Genomic DNA, 19938 nt, shown 5'->3' with positions numbered 1-19938 from the left:
ATTCAGATTCTTAAAATCGTGATTATTCAGTACAAAAGCCATGATTCTGCGCATCTATAAAGTGCATGGGGTGAGAAGAGTGCATCATCACTAATATTCACATTTGTACCGGTCAATACAGGTTTTTCATGCAGATTCTTAAAATCCTGATATTTAGAGCACAATGCATGTTTTTGTCTGTCAAATATTCACATTTGTGGCCAATCTACACCGTTTCTTTTTTCATGCAGATTCTTAACAGCTTGATTATTTAGTGCTTTTATGCATAACTTTGTGCTTTTGTGAAGTGCACAGGGGTGAGAAGAGTGCATCGTCCCCAATATTCACATTTGTACCTGTCAATACAGGCTTTTCATGCAGATTCTTAAAATCTTGATTATTTAGAGCACAAATGCATGCTTTATCTGTCAAATATTCACATTTGCGGCCAATCCACACTGATTTTTTCATGCAGATTCTTAACAGCTTGATTATTTAGTGATTTTATGCATGACTTTGTGCATTTGTAAATGCACAGGGGTGAGAAGAGTGCATCGTCCCCAATATTCACTTGTACCTGTCAACCGGTTTTTCACAAGATTCTCAAAATCTTCATTATTTAGTACACAATGCATGTTTTTATGCATGGTCTTGTATATTCATGAAGTGAGAGGAGTGCATCACCCTCAATATTCACATTTGTACCTGTCAATAGAGGTTTTTCATGCAGATTATTAAAATCATGATTATTTAGAGCACAATGCATGTTTTTATCTGTCATATATTCACATTTGTGGCCGATCTGCACCAGTTTTTCATGCAAGTTCTTTAAAAGCTTGATTATTTAGTGCTTTTATGCATGACTTTGTCCATATAAGAAGTGCACAGAGGTGAGATGAGTGCATCGTCCCTAATATTCACATTTGTACCTGTCAACAGGTTTCTTACAAGACTCTTAAAATCTTGATTATTTAGTGCACAATCCATGTTTTTATGCATGACTTCGTGTATTCATGAAGTGACAGGAGTGCATCACCCTCATTATTCACATTTGTGCCCATCAATATAGGTTTGTCATGCAGATTCTTAAAATATTGATTATTTAGAGCACAATGCATGTTTTTTTGTTGTTGTTTTTTTCTGTGCATATATGAAGTGCATAGGGGGAGTGCAGCATCTCTAGAATTCACATTTGTGGCCAACTGGTACAGAATTTCAATGCAGATTCATAAAATGTTCATAATTTAGTATACAATGAAATGCACAGGGCTGAGGGAAATGCATTGTCACCCAGAATTCACATTTGTGATTAATCGATGTAAGCATTTCATTGTAGATTCTTAAAATTGTGTCTTTGGTCCAATTTCATCTCGATTATTTAGTGAACAATGCCTATTTTTATGCATGACTTTGTATATAAATGTGTGAAGTGCATCACCCCAAATTTTCAGATTTGTACCTGTAAATACCTTTTTTTTTTTTAATGCAGATTCTTAAAATCTTGAGTACACAATTCATGTTTTTATCTGTGCATTTGTTAAGTGTTTAAGAGGTGAGATGAGTCCATTGTTCCCCAAATGTACATTTGTAGCCAGTCAGCACAGTTTTTTCATGCAGATTCTTAAATATTGATTATTTTAGATACAATGCCTGTTTTATTACACAGCTTGTCTGTGTATTTATAGATGCACATGACTGAAGTGAGTGCATCACCCCAATATTAACATTTGTGGGCGATCAATAGATGCAGATTATTAAAATTTTGTCTTATCCCACTTTATCTTGATTATCTGGTAGCATCCTTGACCAAATGGTCTGTAACCTTGTGAGACGCAGCCGTGTTGGCATCAGAACTGAGGAAAAACACTGTTTGCAAAGGTCATCAGTGACATTCAGAATTCAGAGTCTCACATGATACATCAGCAAGAAATACCTGTTATTCCACAGATGCTGAAATTAGATCCGGCTATAACTGGAATGACCTGGGGAGTAAGATAGATGATGCATTAGATGTCTTGAGTAGTCGTCGTATTAATTGGCCTCAAGCGTTTAATATTCATCCTCTTGGACACTAAAATTACGTTTTGTCCCTGCACAACTGGAGGTTGATTGCTCGTTTATGACTAATGGTATTATTTGCAGGTGCACCGAACATGTTAATCGAAGCTTCTCTCTCAGGTCGGACACCGCGTGACACAGTTTCAGCGGAATGATTCGCTGTCAGATTGAGATAAATCGCCGTGCCCTTGAGCGAAGCACTCAGCCTGAGCAGTTTACACAAATATTTTCATTTGCTTTCGAAGGCAGGCAGTCTTCATGTTGCTCGATTGCTAAATAGCAGCTTGAATTTCGACTCCGACACGGGTTGGTGGGACAAATAGGGCCGTGATGAGATGAGATTTGAGTCTTTATTCAACGGTGTGTGAAAGTCATCACACCTGGCAGTGATTTGGGTAGATGGAGGTGATAAAACAAGCAGAAATGGAGAGGAGGTGAAGAAGTGAAACCTCTCAAAGGTACTGTACACAGAAAGTGAGAAAAGCATAGAGAATGGATGGAAAGAGAGTGAAAAGAGAGAGAGGGGCTGACTAAAAGCAGGTGTGATTAAAGAGAGAAGAGGTGAAGAGTGATCGTTTTTGTTTGCAGTTTTATAGTAGCTGACAAATAATGTAGATATGTCTACATGATGTTTTTTTAAAATACAAATATCCCATGTAGACATATCAATTAATTGTGAAATTGCATGCAAATGATTACAAATTTACAAAACAAAAAATGCTAATTGCAAATAATAATATAAAAAAAATAGTTGGAACAGCAAAATACAGTAAATAGGCTTTTAATGTCAAAGACCGTTTAACAACGTTCATCTGTAAGTTGTTACAGAAGCTAGGTAAAGGATTAGTTCACTTCCAGAACAAAAATTTACAGATAATGTACTCACCCCCTTGTCATCCAAGATGTTCATGTCTTTCTTTCTTCAGTTGTAAAGAAATTAGTTTTTTGACTAATTTCAGGATTTCTCTCCATATAATGGACTTCAATGGTGACCCCAAATTTGAACTTCCAAAATGCATTTTAAATGCAGCTTCAAAGGGCTCTAAACAATCCCAGCCGAGGAATAAGGGTCTTATTTAGCGGAACGATCGGTTAATTTAAAAAAAAAATACATAAATAAAAAAGATTTATTACAGTTTTTTTTCCAGTCATGGCAGTTGGAGTACGTCTAAAAACTCCCGTCTCATTTTCTCCTCCAACTTCAAAATCGTCCTACATCACTCTTTTTTACCTATTTTTGTAAGGGGTGTTTGATTTTCTTTGCATGTTGACTTTGTAACCTCTGGGTTGGTACTTCTGCAGCAATGTAGAACGATTTTGAAGTTGGAGGAGAAAAGGAGATTGGAGTTTTTAGACGTACCCTAACTGGCATGACCGGAAAAAACAGAGTTCACACAGACAAGCGTAAAAGTGTTAAAAAATGAATAATATTAACCAACTGTTTTGCTAGATAAGACCCTTGTTCCACGGCTGGGATTGTTTAGAGCCCTTTGAAGCTGCATTTAAACTACATTTCGGAGGTTTAAATTTGGGGGCACCATAGAAGTCCACCACATGGAGAGAAATCCTAAAATGTTTTCCCCAAAAACATAATTTCTTCATGACTGAAGAAGGAAAGACATGATTATCTAGGATGACAAAGGGATGAGTACATTATCTGTCAGGTTTTGTTCTGGAAGTGAACTAATCCTTTAATTAGACACATGCCAACAGGGACAGGTTGCTTGATATCCTTTTAAAAAAATAAAAAATAAATCACCAAATTTAAGAAAATACAACCCAGATATTAAATTGTACCAAAAAATGCATTATGTATTGTGATATTTTATGTTCAGCTGCACAGCTGTGAACTGCATGGCAACTTGTAAAAACCTGCAATTTACAGTTGTATCATTGCACGTTCCCAATTTCACTAAATCAGAAAATAAGAGAAACCACAGAACCAAGTGTGTTCAGATGAGCTCATGCCTGTTCGATTGATCGCTGGAGGTGAGGCTCATTAAGGTCACTAATTGGAAGAGGTTAGTCTTATTTCATTGCCTTCTTGCACTGAAGGCTGTACTTTGAAGGACTGTTTGATTCATGTGTTTTGGTTCTATTGAAGATGAAGGGTTTTCATCCAGAAACTGACTATAACATAACGTGTGTTGGAAGGTCACAGATCTGCAGTAACGATCCTCTCGCTGGCTCTACATTACCCTGGTGGTGTTATTCACAAGTTAAGAGGTGGAGCCAATGATTTTCAATTTAGGTAAATGATCCAGGCTGCTCTGAGAGCTCACCGTCTCTGTGAGGAAAGTGTTTGTGAGCGTTTTTTTGCATTTGTGTCGGGACGATCAGCAAGTCAGGTGAAAGTTTTAGGGTGAGAGTTGCTGAACTCAGAGAAAAACTTTTTGCAGGCTTCATCTTGTCAAATTTTGCAATGACAATGCAAAGATCTCTTCTCAAGCTCTACAAGAGATGAGTTTTTCCACACAAGAAACATCTGAGAAGTTGGAGACTCCAGCGAAATTCTCCATTTGCTGTCAATGGCACCAGCCATAAATATTCTTTTTTACCAGCTACAAAACTCTATGTGCATTATTTCATTATAAAACAAGCTGAACAAATTTCCAAGAAAAAAAAACAAATGAGCCATCAAAGATGCAATTATATGCATATTGTCCACAGTATTTAACATCTTTCTATTGACTCATTTGAACTGGCAAAAATGTAGAAAATTCCAACACAGTAAGGTCATGTGGAAACAAAGTAGTATAAAGCTGTTTTAAATGGCTGCCAAATACTATGTATGCTACTTTATGAAAAATAGCATGCAGAATCCAGTATATACTGTAAGCAAAACTCTTGTATTCCAGTCTGACACAAACAAACATGTGGATTCAAAGCAAACTGAGCCATTACAATTGGTTTGCCCCTGTTCTGGGACTCAGAGACCTGTACAAAGACAGGAGTCAAGTAAAATCAATATGCTTACGTTGTTGACCACAGCTAAATGGAAATGTCAGGAAATGTACAACCTCCAGGCCACAATGGATTCCTTTTGTTTGTCTAAATAAAGTATGTTCTCAGTGGGGCATCTGGAGAGATTAATCCAGCAAAAGAGAAAATCCAGAAACAAAAGCGGAATGGACAGTGGAGTATGAAAAAGAAGAATAAAGAGGATAAGGAAAGTAAAACAAAGGGAGCTGAAAGCGGGATTTGGTGAATCTGGATTTTACATTGGACTGCAGTCTTAGTGACGCTCTGATGCACATAAACACGCTTAGATACGAATGTCTGCAAGACTTAAAACTGATCCACACAGCCAAGAACAGACACGCAAATCACTAGTATGTAGAACTCATTCTTAAATAAATAACTAATAGCCCTAAGACTCACTGAAACAAACGTTAGCAATTAAACAAACACTAAAACATGAAAAGTTTAAGACTAGAAAAACAAAACATCTAAAACTGACAGTGCTGGGTAGTAACTGATTACATGTAATTTGGACTAATCAGATTCCAAAAATTAGGTACTTGTAAGCAAATTATATTTTAAATTTGTGTTTTAAAATACTCATAATCAAGCTACAGTTTTTTTTTTTTTTTTTAATTGATTACATGATTACATATTATTCACACAAGTCTTTGTCTTTGGAAAGCTTTTGTCTTTCAAACACATTAAAATGCATAAAAAACACATTTGCATGTTCACGGTTCTCTGACATTAATGGTCACATTACATGCAGGTGAAGGCGTTAACTTAATTAATTAGTTATGAAAAAATAACACGATTAAAATATTTTAACGCAGTTAACGCGCTGGCCCCGCCCCCAGACCTGTACATCATCTTATATTTCATACAGCTGACTGTTGACAAAGATGATTTAGGGCAACAACTCCATAAATGCAGTTATGCCCTAAATATCACAAATCTCACAATATCACACGGGCAGCAAGAGCAATATGACACAAGTGCTGATTTTGTCCCGATCTATCACAAGCTTAAATGTGATTTTATACAACAGTTCAGTAAAGTAAGTTAATATAGTGTTATATTTTAAACATTATATTATGTGTTTTTGCTCAATTTAGCAGCACATTACCTCTGAACCCACAGCAGGATTACTGCACGTCTCTGACCAACATAGCAGTGTTCAGTTTCTAAATGAATTCGCGTTTTGAAGGAATCGTGTGAATGACATTTACCACCACCTGCAGGCAGATTTAGTTTCTTATTTAGAGTATCATTTCATTAATAATAATAATAATAATAATAATAATAATAATAATAATTCTGTTATCATTTACTCACCCTCATGTCGTTTCAAACCTTTCTTTTGTGGAACATAAAGGAAAGCATTTTGAAGACTTTTGATAACAAAGCTGTTTTGCTTAGCATGACTTTCCCTGTATGAACAAAATATACTGAGATGTTTTTTAATGATCTCCTTTTATGTTCCATAGTTCACGTTAGGCCATTGTAGCCTAAATGTTTATGTGTAATACATTTTTTGCTGACTCAAATAAAATATTTCTTTCTAAAGTTACAATTTATAATGTCTACTTTCTCATTTAACAAAAAAAATAACTTAATCTTTTGTGGGGTTTTTACAGTCAAATTTATTTTCAGATGAATATACGATTAATTATATATATATATATATATATATATATATATATATATATATATATATATATATATATATATATATATATATATATTAATTTTTGATTAGTAATATGCATTGCTAAGAACTTCATTTGGACAGATTTAAAGGCGATTTTCTCAATATTTTGATTTTTCTGCACCCTCAGATTCCAGATTTTCAAACTGTTGTATCTCGGCCAAATAATGTCCATATCCTAAGAACCCAAACATCAGCTTTCAGATGATATAAAAATATCAATTTTCAAAAAAAATGACCCTTATGATTGGTTTTGTGGTCCAGGGTCACAAATATGTAAGGCAATGGATTATGTAACTACAATTTGTGTCATGTAATATGGAATCAGTAATGGATAGCAATTTGTTAGTAATCTACCTAGCACTGGAAACTGAATTTCAAAAACTACAGAGAGAAATGAGTAATTGAATTGTATAGCAAATATCGTTACTATGGCAAGTATCAAGCAATAGCAATCAAAGCATTCACTTGTGCTGTAATAGAGTTTAGGCTGTTGTCACTGAACTGACACAAAAATAACCTTCATTATCCTGTTAGTGAGTTTGACACTGGAAAGCTTGTTTTGTGCAGCCCGTAGAAAAGACAAATCTAAAATGAGATCTCAGTTGTTTCTTTTAGAAAGCAATGGCATCAAAAGGAGACATTTGTCTCCTGAATCTCAGGATTTTCTCTTGCTAAAAAGACCCTAGTAATCTCACTTGAGTTTCAGAACAGCTCTCAATTGTGCTTGGATTGGGTAAGATACCGAAGTCTGCAATCAAGTGCCAAAGATAGAATATGAACTATCATCTAATTCTCCTGAAACCAAACGATCTGACTGATCCACTTTAATTTTATAGCTCAATACACGTCGCCAGAACTGAACTGAAGGTTTTGTACCCTCGAATTTATGGACCATTGGACAAGCCTGAATTCAAAACTGTGTAAAATAATTTGACAGTAACACTCTATTAAGGACCAAAACGATAATCACACTTCTGCTACTTCTGTCCTTTCACCAATGGGATGGAAACTGTTAGCTGTTGTAAAGAACGTCATTCGAGGCTAAAAATTTAACACTCATCTTATTATTAAACTTGCCAGTCAAACTGGATATTCAAATAACGTAACGTCGTTGAAAAGCGGCGGTCACGAGGGAGATCCAAAGCCAATCAGCTGTTAGTATCACAATAGTGCGTCGTCTAACCGGCCGTTAAAGTGTCATGAAGCCCCCCTGTTTCAGCACTGGTTAGCTCTCACCACAGTTTTGAAAAATGCTCATGTCTGCAAGACTTAAAACTGATCCACAAGAACAGACATACAAATGCTCACCACAGTTTTGAAAAACCTTTTGGTCAAATTGGCGCTGTCGTCATAGCAACCGAGGTGTGGCCTGCCTGGCATCAGCCAGACTTGATGTGTTTTCCAAGTAATCCAAATGTTAGCCAGAAGTCGATTTTTACCAATGGCAGCCATAGCTAAACCTTACTTGGTTCTAATGTGTTTGTTGTTATCTGGACCATATACCTCAAAAGGAGCTGTGAACCATGCAATAATTTTCTGCAAATTCTGAACTTATGGCAAAACATATGTGACCCTGGACCACAAATCCAGTCATAAGGGTACATTTTTTGAAACTAAGCTTTATACATCCCACAAAACCTGAATAAATAAGCTTTCCATTGATGTATGGTTTGTTAGGATAGGACAATATTTGGTCAAGATACAACTATTTGAATATATGGAATCTGAGGGTGCAAAAAAATCTAAAAATTGAGAAAATCACCTTTAAAGTTGTCCAAATGAAGCACTTACTAATGCATATTACTAATCAAAAATTAAGTTTTGATATATTTACAGTAGGAGTTTTACTAAATATCTTAATGGAACATGATCTTTACTTAATTTCCTAATGATTTTTGGCATAAAAGAAAAATAAATAATTTTGACCCATACAATGTATTTTTGGCTATTGCTACAAATATACCCCAGCGACTTAAGACTGGTTCTGTGGTCCGGGGTCACATATATGGTAACAATCTGGCCCATATCTGTTCAGCCATGCCATATCGAAGCCATATGTGCCAGCGATCGAACACATTTGGCCCAAAAGTTCTTGCTATCCAGGGCACCTCTATTACAGGCTTATTTTGGCCCTTTTGAAAAGCTTCTTGCTATAACACCAGGGCAACTCTTACAAAGCAATTAATCCATGTTAATAAATAATTAGCGTCTGAGACACTGTCAGCAAAACGTCTTCTCATAGGATAAGAAAACGCCGCCTCATGAATAATTATGAGACACCAGCGCGTCATCGAAGTACTATAGTCCATTGCCACGTCACAAACTGTAAATAGCACAAAAAAGCTAAAAATTAACCATTTTTTTCCAACAATTAAAATTAACAGAAGCTAACATTGTCATCTATGATGTGCAACACAAACACCTCAGAAAAAGTAGTCTAGGGTTTCATGAACCTTTAAATAAAACAGGTGATGAGATTTTATTTTTAATTTAGTCAAAATACAAATTAATGAAGCAACTCTTAAATTTACCAGAATAAGGAGTTGAGGAATAGGTATGTTTTCATATAATGACTCTGCAAGATTTATTCAGTTTATTTACTGTATTTACAGGTGTTGTGTTTAGTGAACAGAGAGACAGTAACTCATCAAGGTGGTATCATTTCTGTACATGAGCACAATTTTCAGTAATAAAAGTCAACTTTAGGCTACCCTGCTGGAAAAAAAAAAACTGGATTTTTGGTTTGGTCATCCAAACTGGTCTTAGTTGGCCAACAGGCCGTTTTAGAGGGGTTTTGGCTACTGGTCCCCAGGCTGGGAGACCAGCTAAAACCAGCTACTTTTAGCTTAAACCGGCTAAGACCAGCCAACCAGCTTAGGCTGGTTTTAGGTGCTTTTTTTCAGCAGAATGTAAAAAATCTGAAGTTAAATTCTTTTATTTGGGTCAATCAGTATTAATTTACATATCAGCCTCCTGGAAAGATGATAGAGAGAGAGAAAGAAAAAAAAAGATAATGTAATCACTACCTGTTCAGTCATCACATGGGAAATAGACAGTCAAGTCAGCATATCCTGTTGAAAAAAAACAGCATATGCTGGTTAGGTATGTTTTTAAGCATGGCTGCTGGTTTGAGCTGGTTTAAGCTGGTCATGAGCTGGTTTAAGCTGGCCATGTGCTGGTCGTAAACTGGTCCTAAGCTGGTCCTGAGCAGGAGCTAGTTGCTTAGGACTAGCCCATGACCAGCTAAGGACCAGCTCAAACCAGCAGCCATGCTTCAAAACATACCTAACCAGCATATGCTGTTTTTTTTAAACATGTAATATGCTAATATGCTATTTTTCTAACCACATACTTAAATGAAACTAAAAACACCTTTAAGTTTACTAAGCTATGAAAGACTAACCTCTAAGCACTAAATGTTTGTGAGTTCAACAGAGAGATAGATAGCTTTGTTTGAATTTTTAATGTGTGTGTTCTGAAAAGGTAAAACCTGCATCTTTTCTTCAAACGTGATGCAAATGACTCAATCAAACCTTTCTCTGTCTGTCTTTTCATTTGTCTATACATCTTTAAAAGGAAGCCTGTGTGCCTGAGATTGCCAGCGTTTATGCAAATGTGTATGTGTGAGTTTGAAGCTGGAGTCTTTGTAATTTGTAATCAGCTGATGTTCTGGAACTGTGAAGTGCGATTCTCCAGACTCCTGACTGGCATATGTAATCCAATTCCATCTTTATTAGCAGCCCAAATGACTGTCAGACAGGCAGAGACACACCATGGGTGCAAAACACTTTGAAGTTTCCATCCAGTATATCGCTCCACACAGCAGAACATTGGCTACAGCAAGGCCATTGTGGGAAATTTGCTGCAACTTTTATTGAATTACTTTTTAGGTTAACATATCGCAGAATGTTTCCTGAGGTCTTTTGTAATGAGGCTTTATCCTCCATGCATCCCCTACTGCTGTGTTAAATTGTTTGGCTTAAATAAAGGCAGGCCTTTTGTGTGCATGCTCTTTTTATCACAGTGAGAGGTCATTACAATCGCTGGTCATTTCTTCTGCCCGTACACCTCACGCTGTGTATGCGTGACCCACAGTGAATAAGGCAAGGTAGTGAAAAGGTCTAGAAGAGAAAAGACTGGATGCTAGAGCGTCTGTGTATCCTTGGGCCTTTTTCCTGGGTCATTGTGACATGGACGTAGAATACTGCATAAGCACCAGCGATTGGATGTAATTACACACATGTTGCTGCTGCTTGTTCAGTTTTTACTGAAGGTCACAGTGAGACAGAGGTGAAAGCTGTGGAGGAAAACAGGCAGGCAGGAAGAAGAGGGACGAAGTGAATGACAAAGTCTCAGAAGGTCAAGTTCTCTCATGCATTTGGATTTGCATGTGAATCTGTATACATGGCTACACGTGTGTTGATGTGCATGTACATGTGTGTGATTTTGAGTATATAAGTGTGAATGCATCTGAATGTGTATGTGGCTTACGCATGTGAATTTTAGTGTGTGAGAACACATGCACATGAATGTTTATATATGCATCTGAACATATATGTCAATACATGTATGGAAACATATCCGAATTGTAGTGCATTTGACTGTATGTGCATGCATGTGAATTTGAGTTTGTGCATCTAGATGCATGGGTGTGAATTAGATTTTGTGCATGTATGTGAATGCATACACATGAATATTAATTTATGCCTGACAAATGATAAATTACAGTGTGTGTGTGTGTGTGTGTGTGTGTGTGTGAACTTATGCATGTGATTGCATTTGCTGAATTTGAGTGTGCGTGTGAATGCATGAATGTAAATCTGTCTAAATGCATGTACATGGATGTGTTCATTTGAGTGTTTGCATGTGATTGCATGATGTGAGGATTCTATATGTGCATCCACAAACGTGGGTGTGTGAGTGTGTGAACATGCATTTGACAGCATTAGAATGCATGTGTGTGTACATGAATGCATGCTTAAAATGAGCGCATGCATGTTGAGTGAATGCAGTGGATAAGAAAGGTGGAGCAGCTTTTGATTTTAGCTTCGCTGAATTTAGTTACCATTTGTGGTACTGCAATTCCAATGTGAAATTGTGTGACTCATTCTTTACACCCATAAGTTTAACAAAGATGCATTTTCTCACCTGTATGTGTCATTATGCAGCAAGACTGACTTCAACACTTTCTCAGCCACCCCTTCATCTTTCTCATCTTCTGCTGTCTCCATTTCTTCTCACGTTCCACAGCAAACATCCTCACGGTGATCATCCTTTCTCAACTGGTGCTGCGGCGACAGAAATCATCTTATAACTACCTACTGGCCCTGGCCATAGCTGACATCCTGGTCCTGCTGTTGATCGTGTTCGTGGACTTCCTGTTGGAGGACTTCATTCTCGGAGCGCCTCTGCCCCACTCACTCAACAAAGCGGTGCAAGTTCTGGAGTTCTCCTCTATCCACACCTCCATCTGGATCACGGTTCCCCTGACCGTGGACCGATACATTGCCGTGTGCCATCCGCTGCGCTACCACACCGTCTCCTACCCGGCCCGAACTCGCAAAGTGATCTTGGCGGTGTACGCTGGATGCCTGATCACCAGCGTCCCATATTACTGGTGGCCGGAGCTGTGGCACGGGCTGCCGGGAGCAAGCGCTGGTGGCCGCAGTAGCAGCGCAGGCCAACACGTGTTGGTTTGGGTCCACTGTGCAACGGTTTACCTGCTCCCCTGCTCTGTTTTCTTCTCGCTCAACGCTATCATCGTACGCAAGCTTCGCTGCCGCCGTAGCTGCTTCCGTCTGCGTGGCTACTCCACTGGAAAAACCACGGCCATCCTGCTGGCCATCACCTCAGTGTTCGCCGTGCTTTGGGCACCACGCACCCTCATGATCCTTTACCACCTTTACACGGCCCAACCGGCGATGCCTGGACCGGCCAGGCTGCTGCATTTGGTCACAGATGTGGCGAACATGCTGGCGCTTCTCAACACCGGCGTCAACTTCTTCCTCTACTGCTTCATCAGCAAACGTTTCCGCAGGATGGCCGGCACGGTGCTAAAGGCCCTTTTCCGATGCAGGAAGCAGCCGCCGCCATTTTACGCCAGTCACAACTTCTCCATCACCAGCAGCCCTTGGATCTCACCAGCCAACTCGCACTGCATTAAGATGCTGGTGTACCAGTACGACAAGAACGGCAAACCAGTCTGCATATCCTCCTGAATGCCAACTCAAGTCATTCTGTACCAATATAACGCTGGCTACTAAGTCAGACGAGCTTGGGAAAAGTCCTTCCCGACTGGTGATGAGCTGAAGGCGGTGATCAGTTTGTTGGAAAGTGCCTCAACGAAAGATTCAGTGTCAGGTTCAGAGACATCTTACAGCCAAAATGTGGTTCTTTCTCTGGCAAAAAAAATAAACAGGAGTGGTCATTAAGCTATAACATGCCTACGCCTTTCAGGATATTAATGCAAAAAAAGACTCAGTCTCAAAGTCAAGAGAAATTATGAAAGGCTTGTGCGCATTCCAGTCAATGACTGTCCAGTAAGACCAATGTATGTTGATGTGATTTAAAGAGTTTGTCTCTAGTAGGGCTGGGCAATATAAAAAAATATATATAAAAAAATTATATCTCACTATTTATTTCAAATTTTGACAATATTTGTTATATATATCAATACTTTTCCATTTGCTTTCTATAAATTTAAAAAGGTGGGTTTTTTGGCCCTCATGAAAAATTGTTTACTGCAAAATGAACACTACTTAAAAAAAGTATTTATCTAATTTATATTACTCTCTTATTTACATCACGTTTGCATAGTTATTAGGGCTGGGGAAATAAATGGATGCATCACAAACTGAGAAATGATTCAGCATCAGTTCTGAGATTTTCTGAATACTTTGCGGTTCTTTCTGGAGTAAAATCTGAGCTTAGTTTTGAACAGCAGATGGCACTGCTTGCTTTAGAAACAGCCATACTCTGCACTGTAAAAAAAAAAAAAAAAATAAATAAATAAATAAATAAAATGTTGAGTCAACTTGTTACAATTTGTTACCCTGCTGCCTTAAAATTTTAAGTTCAGTCAACTCAAATAAGTTTAGTCAACTTGAAATGTTAAGTTGTACTAAGTCACAACTTAGATATTTGAGTTGACTAAACTAAACATTTGGTTTGCTAATCTTAAAAGCTGGGCTTCTTATCCAGCTGCCTAAAAATTGTTAAAAGTTAAATCAACTCAAATATATAAGTTGTCACTTAACTTAACATTTCAAGTTGACTTAACTTTTTTGATTTGACTTAACTTAACATTTTAAAGGCAGCCAGGTAACAAATTATTTTAAGTTGACTCAACAAATTGATTTTTACAGTGTGCAATTCTGACCTTTTTTCTCTCATAATTGTAAGACGCAAACACAAACTCACAATTACGAGTTGTAAAGTCAGAATTGTGAGATATAAGCTCACAATTCTGAGAGAAATAGACAATTATGCGAAAAAGTCAGAATAGTGAAAAAAAAAGAATTGCGAGATATAAACTCAGATGCGAGTTCAGTGGCGATTCAGTTATTCGGAGGTGGGAAAGGCTTCCATAAGCAATCTGTGAGCTTGTAGAATAAAGAAAGTGGACTGAGTGGATTGTGACTTTCATGCCTCTGATTGGTCAGTGCTTGTGATTGGTTACAATGCTTAATGCTGTTAAACGCTGAAAATAGAAACCTTTGATGCTCTTCACAACGCACTCACACACATGGGCATGGGAGCACTTGAAATCCCACAAAACAGCTATATTCATCACATATTACCTTAGCTTTTAACATGATCACAATTTACATGATATTCTACATTTTTAACTTCAGTATTCGATGTATTGCCCAGCCCTAGCCTCTAGCATGGTTTCAGTTGAATGCGCACCAAAGCAACATTTCCTGTGAAGAAAAAAGGATTCAAAGCTGGAGCCAACGAGATGTTACTGTATGTGAACCACCTTTCCCCTCTCACCTTCTCAGCAGAGAGACAGAGCCCTCCCTCCCTGTGTGACATTAAAAAAACCACGCTGGCATTTTCGTTTAATATGCTGTTGGTCTCCAAGGGCCGGTCGCAAACAGCACAAGCTCTTATTAAAGAATCAAGCCTTTAGATATGCTCAGTGCTGGAAACCTGCTTCGTTATTACTGCCTGATGAAGAATAACAAAAACGCAATGACTTCTGCTTCAGCAAAAAGCTTCTGGTGCAACTGACTGTTAAGTGTACAATTAAGGCAAAAAATACCTTCAGAAAGGAATTATTCTTTATCGGTTAAATCAATATTCTAAGCAACGTCGACACTCATTGCTCAGTACATGCACAGATTTTCTATCACAGTGACAAACACTAAATAATTAAGACTTTTCAACTTCTGTCACACACGTACGCACACTCATTTATCCTTTCCCGGGCAGCCTCAAGAAGAAAGAAGGTGAAAAAGAGAAGGCTTTTCAAATAAAATCAATTGCTGTCTCCAGAGTGAGCTATTGGAGGAAACCACATTCATTTATCTTCACTGCGGCGTGGAGTAACAGGCTGCCATCTGGAGTGCTTTAACTGTGGTGCATATATATTTAATACAGCGGGGAACATGTGCGTAGATAAGGTAGACAACTTAAAAATGTATGATCTCTGTCGTAGACAAGGCTGTGTCCACCTGTCTCATTACACCAGGGCCAACTATGAATGCTAAATGCTGTGTTGGTGTTGAAATGTAAAAGAGACAAATGGTGTCTTTCAGGACTGAAAGCGGTTACTTTCCATTACAGCGTCCATTTAAAAAATTGGCCTTTTTGTGGCTTTTAGTCCAATCCCTGAAGAGCAGTTTGAGGTATGTATGCTTGCATACACCTTAAAGATGATAAGTGTAGTTTACACATTTAAAATGTTTGATCTTTCACTTTCAGGGTAATGGACGAAAATTATTAACTTGTTGTCTTGTTTGCAAGGTCACACGTTCTTTCTAATAATGCTCCTCCATACAAATAAGTGAATATGGACTTATAAGTGAAACATGTGACTATTTTTTTGTCTTTAAAGAGTATACAAACTTACATACCGCAGTGCTGGGTAGACTGCTTACAAACTGTAGTCTGTTACTGATTACAAATTACAGTACATGATGAAAATTATAGTCAGTAATGTAATCTAGATTACTAATTTTAGGTAATGTATTCTGACTACTTTTGGATTACTTTTAGATTACTTTTGACCTAACTTGTTTATTTAAAGCTGCAGTCCATAACTTTTTTTGTGTTCAGAATTTACAAAATGTATATGTGACCCTGCACCACAAAACCATTCATAAGGGTAAATTTTTGGAAATTGAGATTTATACATCTGAACAAATAAGGTTTCCATTGATGTATGATTTGTTAGGATGGGACAATATTTGGCCGAGATACAACTATTTGAAAATCTGGAATCTGAGGGTGCAAAAAAAAAAAAAAAAAAAAAAAAAACACTGAGAAAATCGAATTTGAAGTTGTTCAGATAAAGTCCTTAGCAATGCATATTACTAATCAAAAATGAACAACAAAATATCTTTATGGAACATGATCTTTACTTAATATCCTAATGATTTTTTGGCATAAAAAAAATCGATAATTTGACCCATGCAATGGATGAATATTAGAAAACATGCAAGTGTGTTATTAAATTATTGAAATATTACATTTAAATCTCAGGGGGAGTTCAAGTAAATATTTTAGGTCAAAGTGGTTTGACTGACGAAAAGGTTTGGGAATCCATGTATCACATGAATAAACATTAATAAACATGGAAACACCATTGCATGCTCAAAGTCTTCCAGGTTTACATCAGTTGTACATCAGCAGTGTTTAGTAATTTGCGTAATTATTTATTTAATACACTGTGAACTTGACAGAGAGGTGCTTTTGTCCCCAGATTCAAATGCATAGGTGGTAAATTAATTTACATGACATTTACATGGCAATTATTTACATGGCTATATTGTAAATACTCATTGTTTTCAATATGATGAATTTTTTTTTTTTTTTTTTTTTTTTTTTTTTTTTTTTTAGAAAGAATCAATACATTTGTAATCATTTAATCCATAAAAAGTAACTGTAATCTGATTATGAACATTTCAAAACAGAATGTAATTAATTACAAGTACATTTTTGGAATCTGATTACATAATCCAGATTACATGCACCGAACAAGAATCATTTATTGAACAAACTGAACAGATTCGAGTGAACCAAGACAATCCTACTGGTTCACTCACTAAAATGAATCAATATTTCCACCATACTAGCAATAGCAAGTAGCAAATTGTGGTTTTACCAGCCCTGTGATGTAAATTAAATGCAAAACATTTTAAACAGAAAATCCACCCTGCTAGGAAACGTCAACACATTTGCATTTGATGGTTTTTAAAATGTAATTATGTAAAGTGTGTGTAACAGTAATCAGAATGCTCTTAATATGCAATTATTTTTGTGGAGCAGCCTGTAATTATGCATATTGATTGTTCTTGCTATTGTAATCAATTATATTAATATGGACCCTGTAATGTAAAGTCTTACCAAATCTGAGTTTTTTTTTTTTTTGCTTGGTGAGTAGAACGTTCAGGAAATAGGAGCCCTGTGGTGACTTTAAGGTTAACCTGTATAACCTGTGAGATCTGTGTCAGTGAAATATAGGCAAAAAGCGTGTAATGTCGTATTCTAGGTGTGTACAGAATACCAATTAAGCAAAATTATAGACTAGAATGTCAAGGTGCTGCTAAAGTGTCTGTACTGTATATCATCTTTATTCTGTCTTATTTATTTGTTTCTACCATGTTTGCCTCTGTCCTTTTTCACCTAGATTGTCTACACAGACTATTTACATTACTATTAATGGAAAGTGCAAAAAATGACATAAATAGAATCCAGAGTGGCCACTAAAAAGTATTGTGACTCAAGTCTGAATGTCATTGCATTGGACAGTTTGATATTTTGTATAATGCAAAGAGGTTTGTATGTTTTTATGTGTTCATATACTTTTTGAGGCCACTACTTGAAGGGCCAATCAAAAACCAATAATAAATGTCCTCATGTTCAGCAATCCTTCCTCTGAACAATCACAAAGCGTATATATTTGGACATTACTGCCAATGTATTGATACGCCACGATCAGCCTTCATGCAAAAAATAACAAATAAGGAGGTAAGAAATATGTTTCCTGATCCTTTAATCTTTTGATAAGGTCATGTCTGCTTATGCGATCTAAGAGATGGTAAAATGTTTATTTTTGAGCACATATTTGAACAATATTGTACATATTTTATTTAATGAAGTCAATGAGGCTGTTAACCTTTGATATGTGTACAAGAATGAATGTATGTGATCAAATATGAAGCATATTTGCATTGTTTGCGATATAGAGACATCTTTTTACAGTTTCTTTAAGATGTTTGGCTGATCAGCAGTGAATCTTTCTATATGTAGGCCAAGTGAATGTATTTGTGTATTTGCAGTGAATGTACTGTATGTTATGAAAAATAGCATGCAAGTTATTCTGATGTATATTTTCTTGAACACATAATCATTAAAAATGTATCACCTTTTACCTAAATTTAATGTCTGAAGTTAATCTGACTTAATTCTGTGACTGTGAACATATGAAGATGACTTATATAAGCCTAATGAATAAAAGAACCAATGTGGTGAATTTGTGTTGAAGAAATGTATAACCCATATTTGAAATAAAAATAATAATTTTAGTAATATTACTAATTAATATGAATTAGAAATATATATACAGAAAATATATACATATATATTATATGTATATTAATAATGTATATATATTTAAATGCATATAGCATAAAATTAATAATTAATGTTAGTGTGTTAGTGTATTAATGCCTGTATACAATGTATAATTACTATACTAATATTAATGTTTTGTATAATATTATAATTTAGAGTATATATATATATATAATAATAATTAATAAATATTAGTGTTTGTAAGTGTATTAATGTGTCTATACAATCCATATAATTATATTTATTTTATTATTATTTTGTATATTCTATTTTGTGATTATATATATTCTTGGACTTATTATATTATATTATACTATGTTATATTATATTATATTATATGATAATACACTTGTATTATGTTCTAATTATTATTGTGTTATAATACACATTATATAAATGTATATATAATCTAAATGCATATTTAAAAAATGTATATAGCATAATATTATTTAATGATATTAATTGGTGTATGTTAATGTGTTAGTGTATTAATGCATGTATACAATAAATATATAATTACTATACTAATATTAATGTTTTGTATAATATAATTTAGACTATATATATATATATATATATATATATATATGTGTGTGTGTGTGTGTGTGTGTGTAAATACTGTATAATATTAATTAATAAATATTAGTGTTTGTAAGTGTATTAATGTGTCTATACAATCCATATAATTATATTTATTTTATTATTATTTTGTATATTCTATTTTGTGATTATATATATTCTTGGACTTATTATATTATATTATACTATGTTATATTATATTATATTATATTATATGATAATACACTTGTATTATGTTCTAATTATTATTGTGTTATAATACACATTATATAAATGTATATATCATCTAAATGTATATTTAAAAAATGTATATAGCATAATATTAATTAATGATATTAATTGGTGTATGTTAATGTGTTAGTGTATTAATGCATGTATACAACAAATATATAATTACTATACTTCTATTAAATGTTTTGTATAATATTATAGTTTAGGCTATGTAAAGATTGTTAAAAAAAAATACAGCAATACAACAATATAATAAAATATAATAAAATATTAAGACCATTATACTATATTATACTATATAATATTATATAACAATATTATATTATAGATTTTAAGGTAAAATATGAGCTGGTCAGTTCTAGTAAAATAGACCCTGTAAAGAACACAGCGGTAACTAGAGTTAGATCACTTTCTTGATCAATAACGTTAGTGCTCTTGGGTACAACGCTTAAGTAACTTGAAGTAATTAGTACATTTAAAACTGGTGCACAAGCAAATTCAGTGACAAAATCAATGTGATGTGGCTCACAATCCATCACTTCACATTAAACCAAATCTGTGGGTAAAAAGGCTGTGTTTTTATCCAGGCACAAATCTCACTACTGCTTACTGTT

At 35.4% G+C, this 19938-nt stretch overlaps 1 protein-coding gene across 1 annotated transcript in view; it reads left to right on the top strand.

Annotated features, from left to right (window-relative positions):
- Positions 1 to 16769, top strand: part of gpr139 (G protein-coupled receptor 139) — a 17647-nt gene extending 878 nt beyond the window's left edge. Inside the window, exon 2 of the mRNA XM_051100665.1 lies at positions 11963 to 16769. Within this exon, the coding sequence (XP_050956622.1) occupies positions 11963 to 12930 (968 nt within the window). The 3' untranslated portion in view covers positions 12931 to 16769. The remainder of the gene's footprint in view (positions 1 to 11962) is intronic.
- The last annotated feature ends 3169 nt before the right edge of the window (positions 16770 to 19938 follow it).

Source organism: Labeo rohita, unplaced genomic scaffold (genome assembly GCF_022985175.1).
Source record: "Labeo rohita strain BAU-BD-2019 unplaced genomic scaffold, IGBB_LRoh.1.0 scaffold_107, whole genome shotgun sequence".
Lineage (NCBI taxonomy): Eukaryota > Metazoa > Chordata > Actinopteri > Cypriniformes > Cyprinidae > Labeo > Labeo rohita.
Note: the sequence above shows the minus strand (reverse complement) of the source record. Positions and strands in the feature narration are given on the sequence as shown.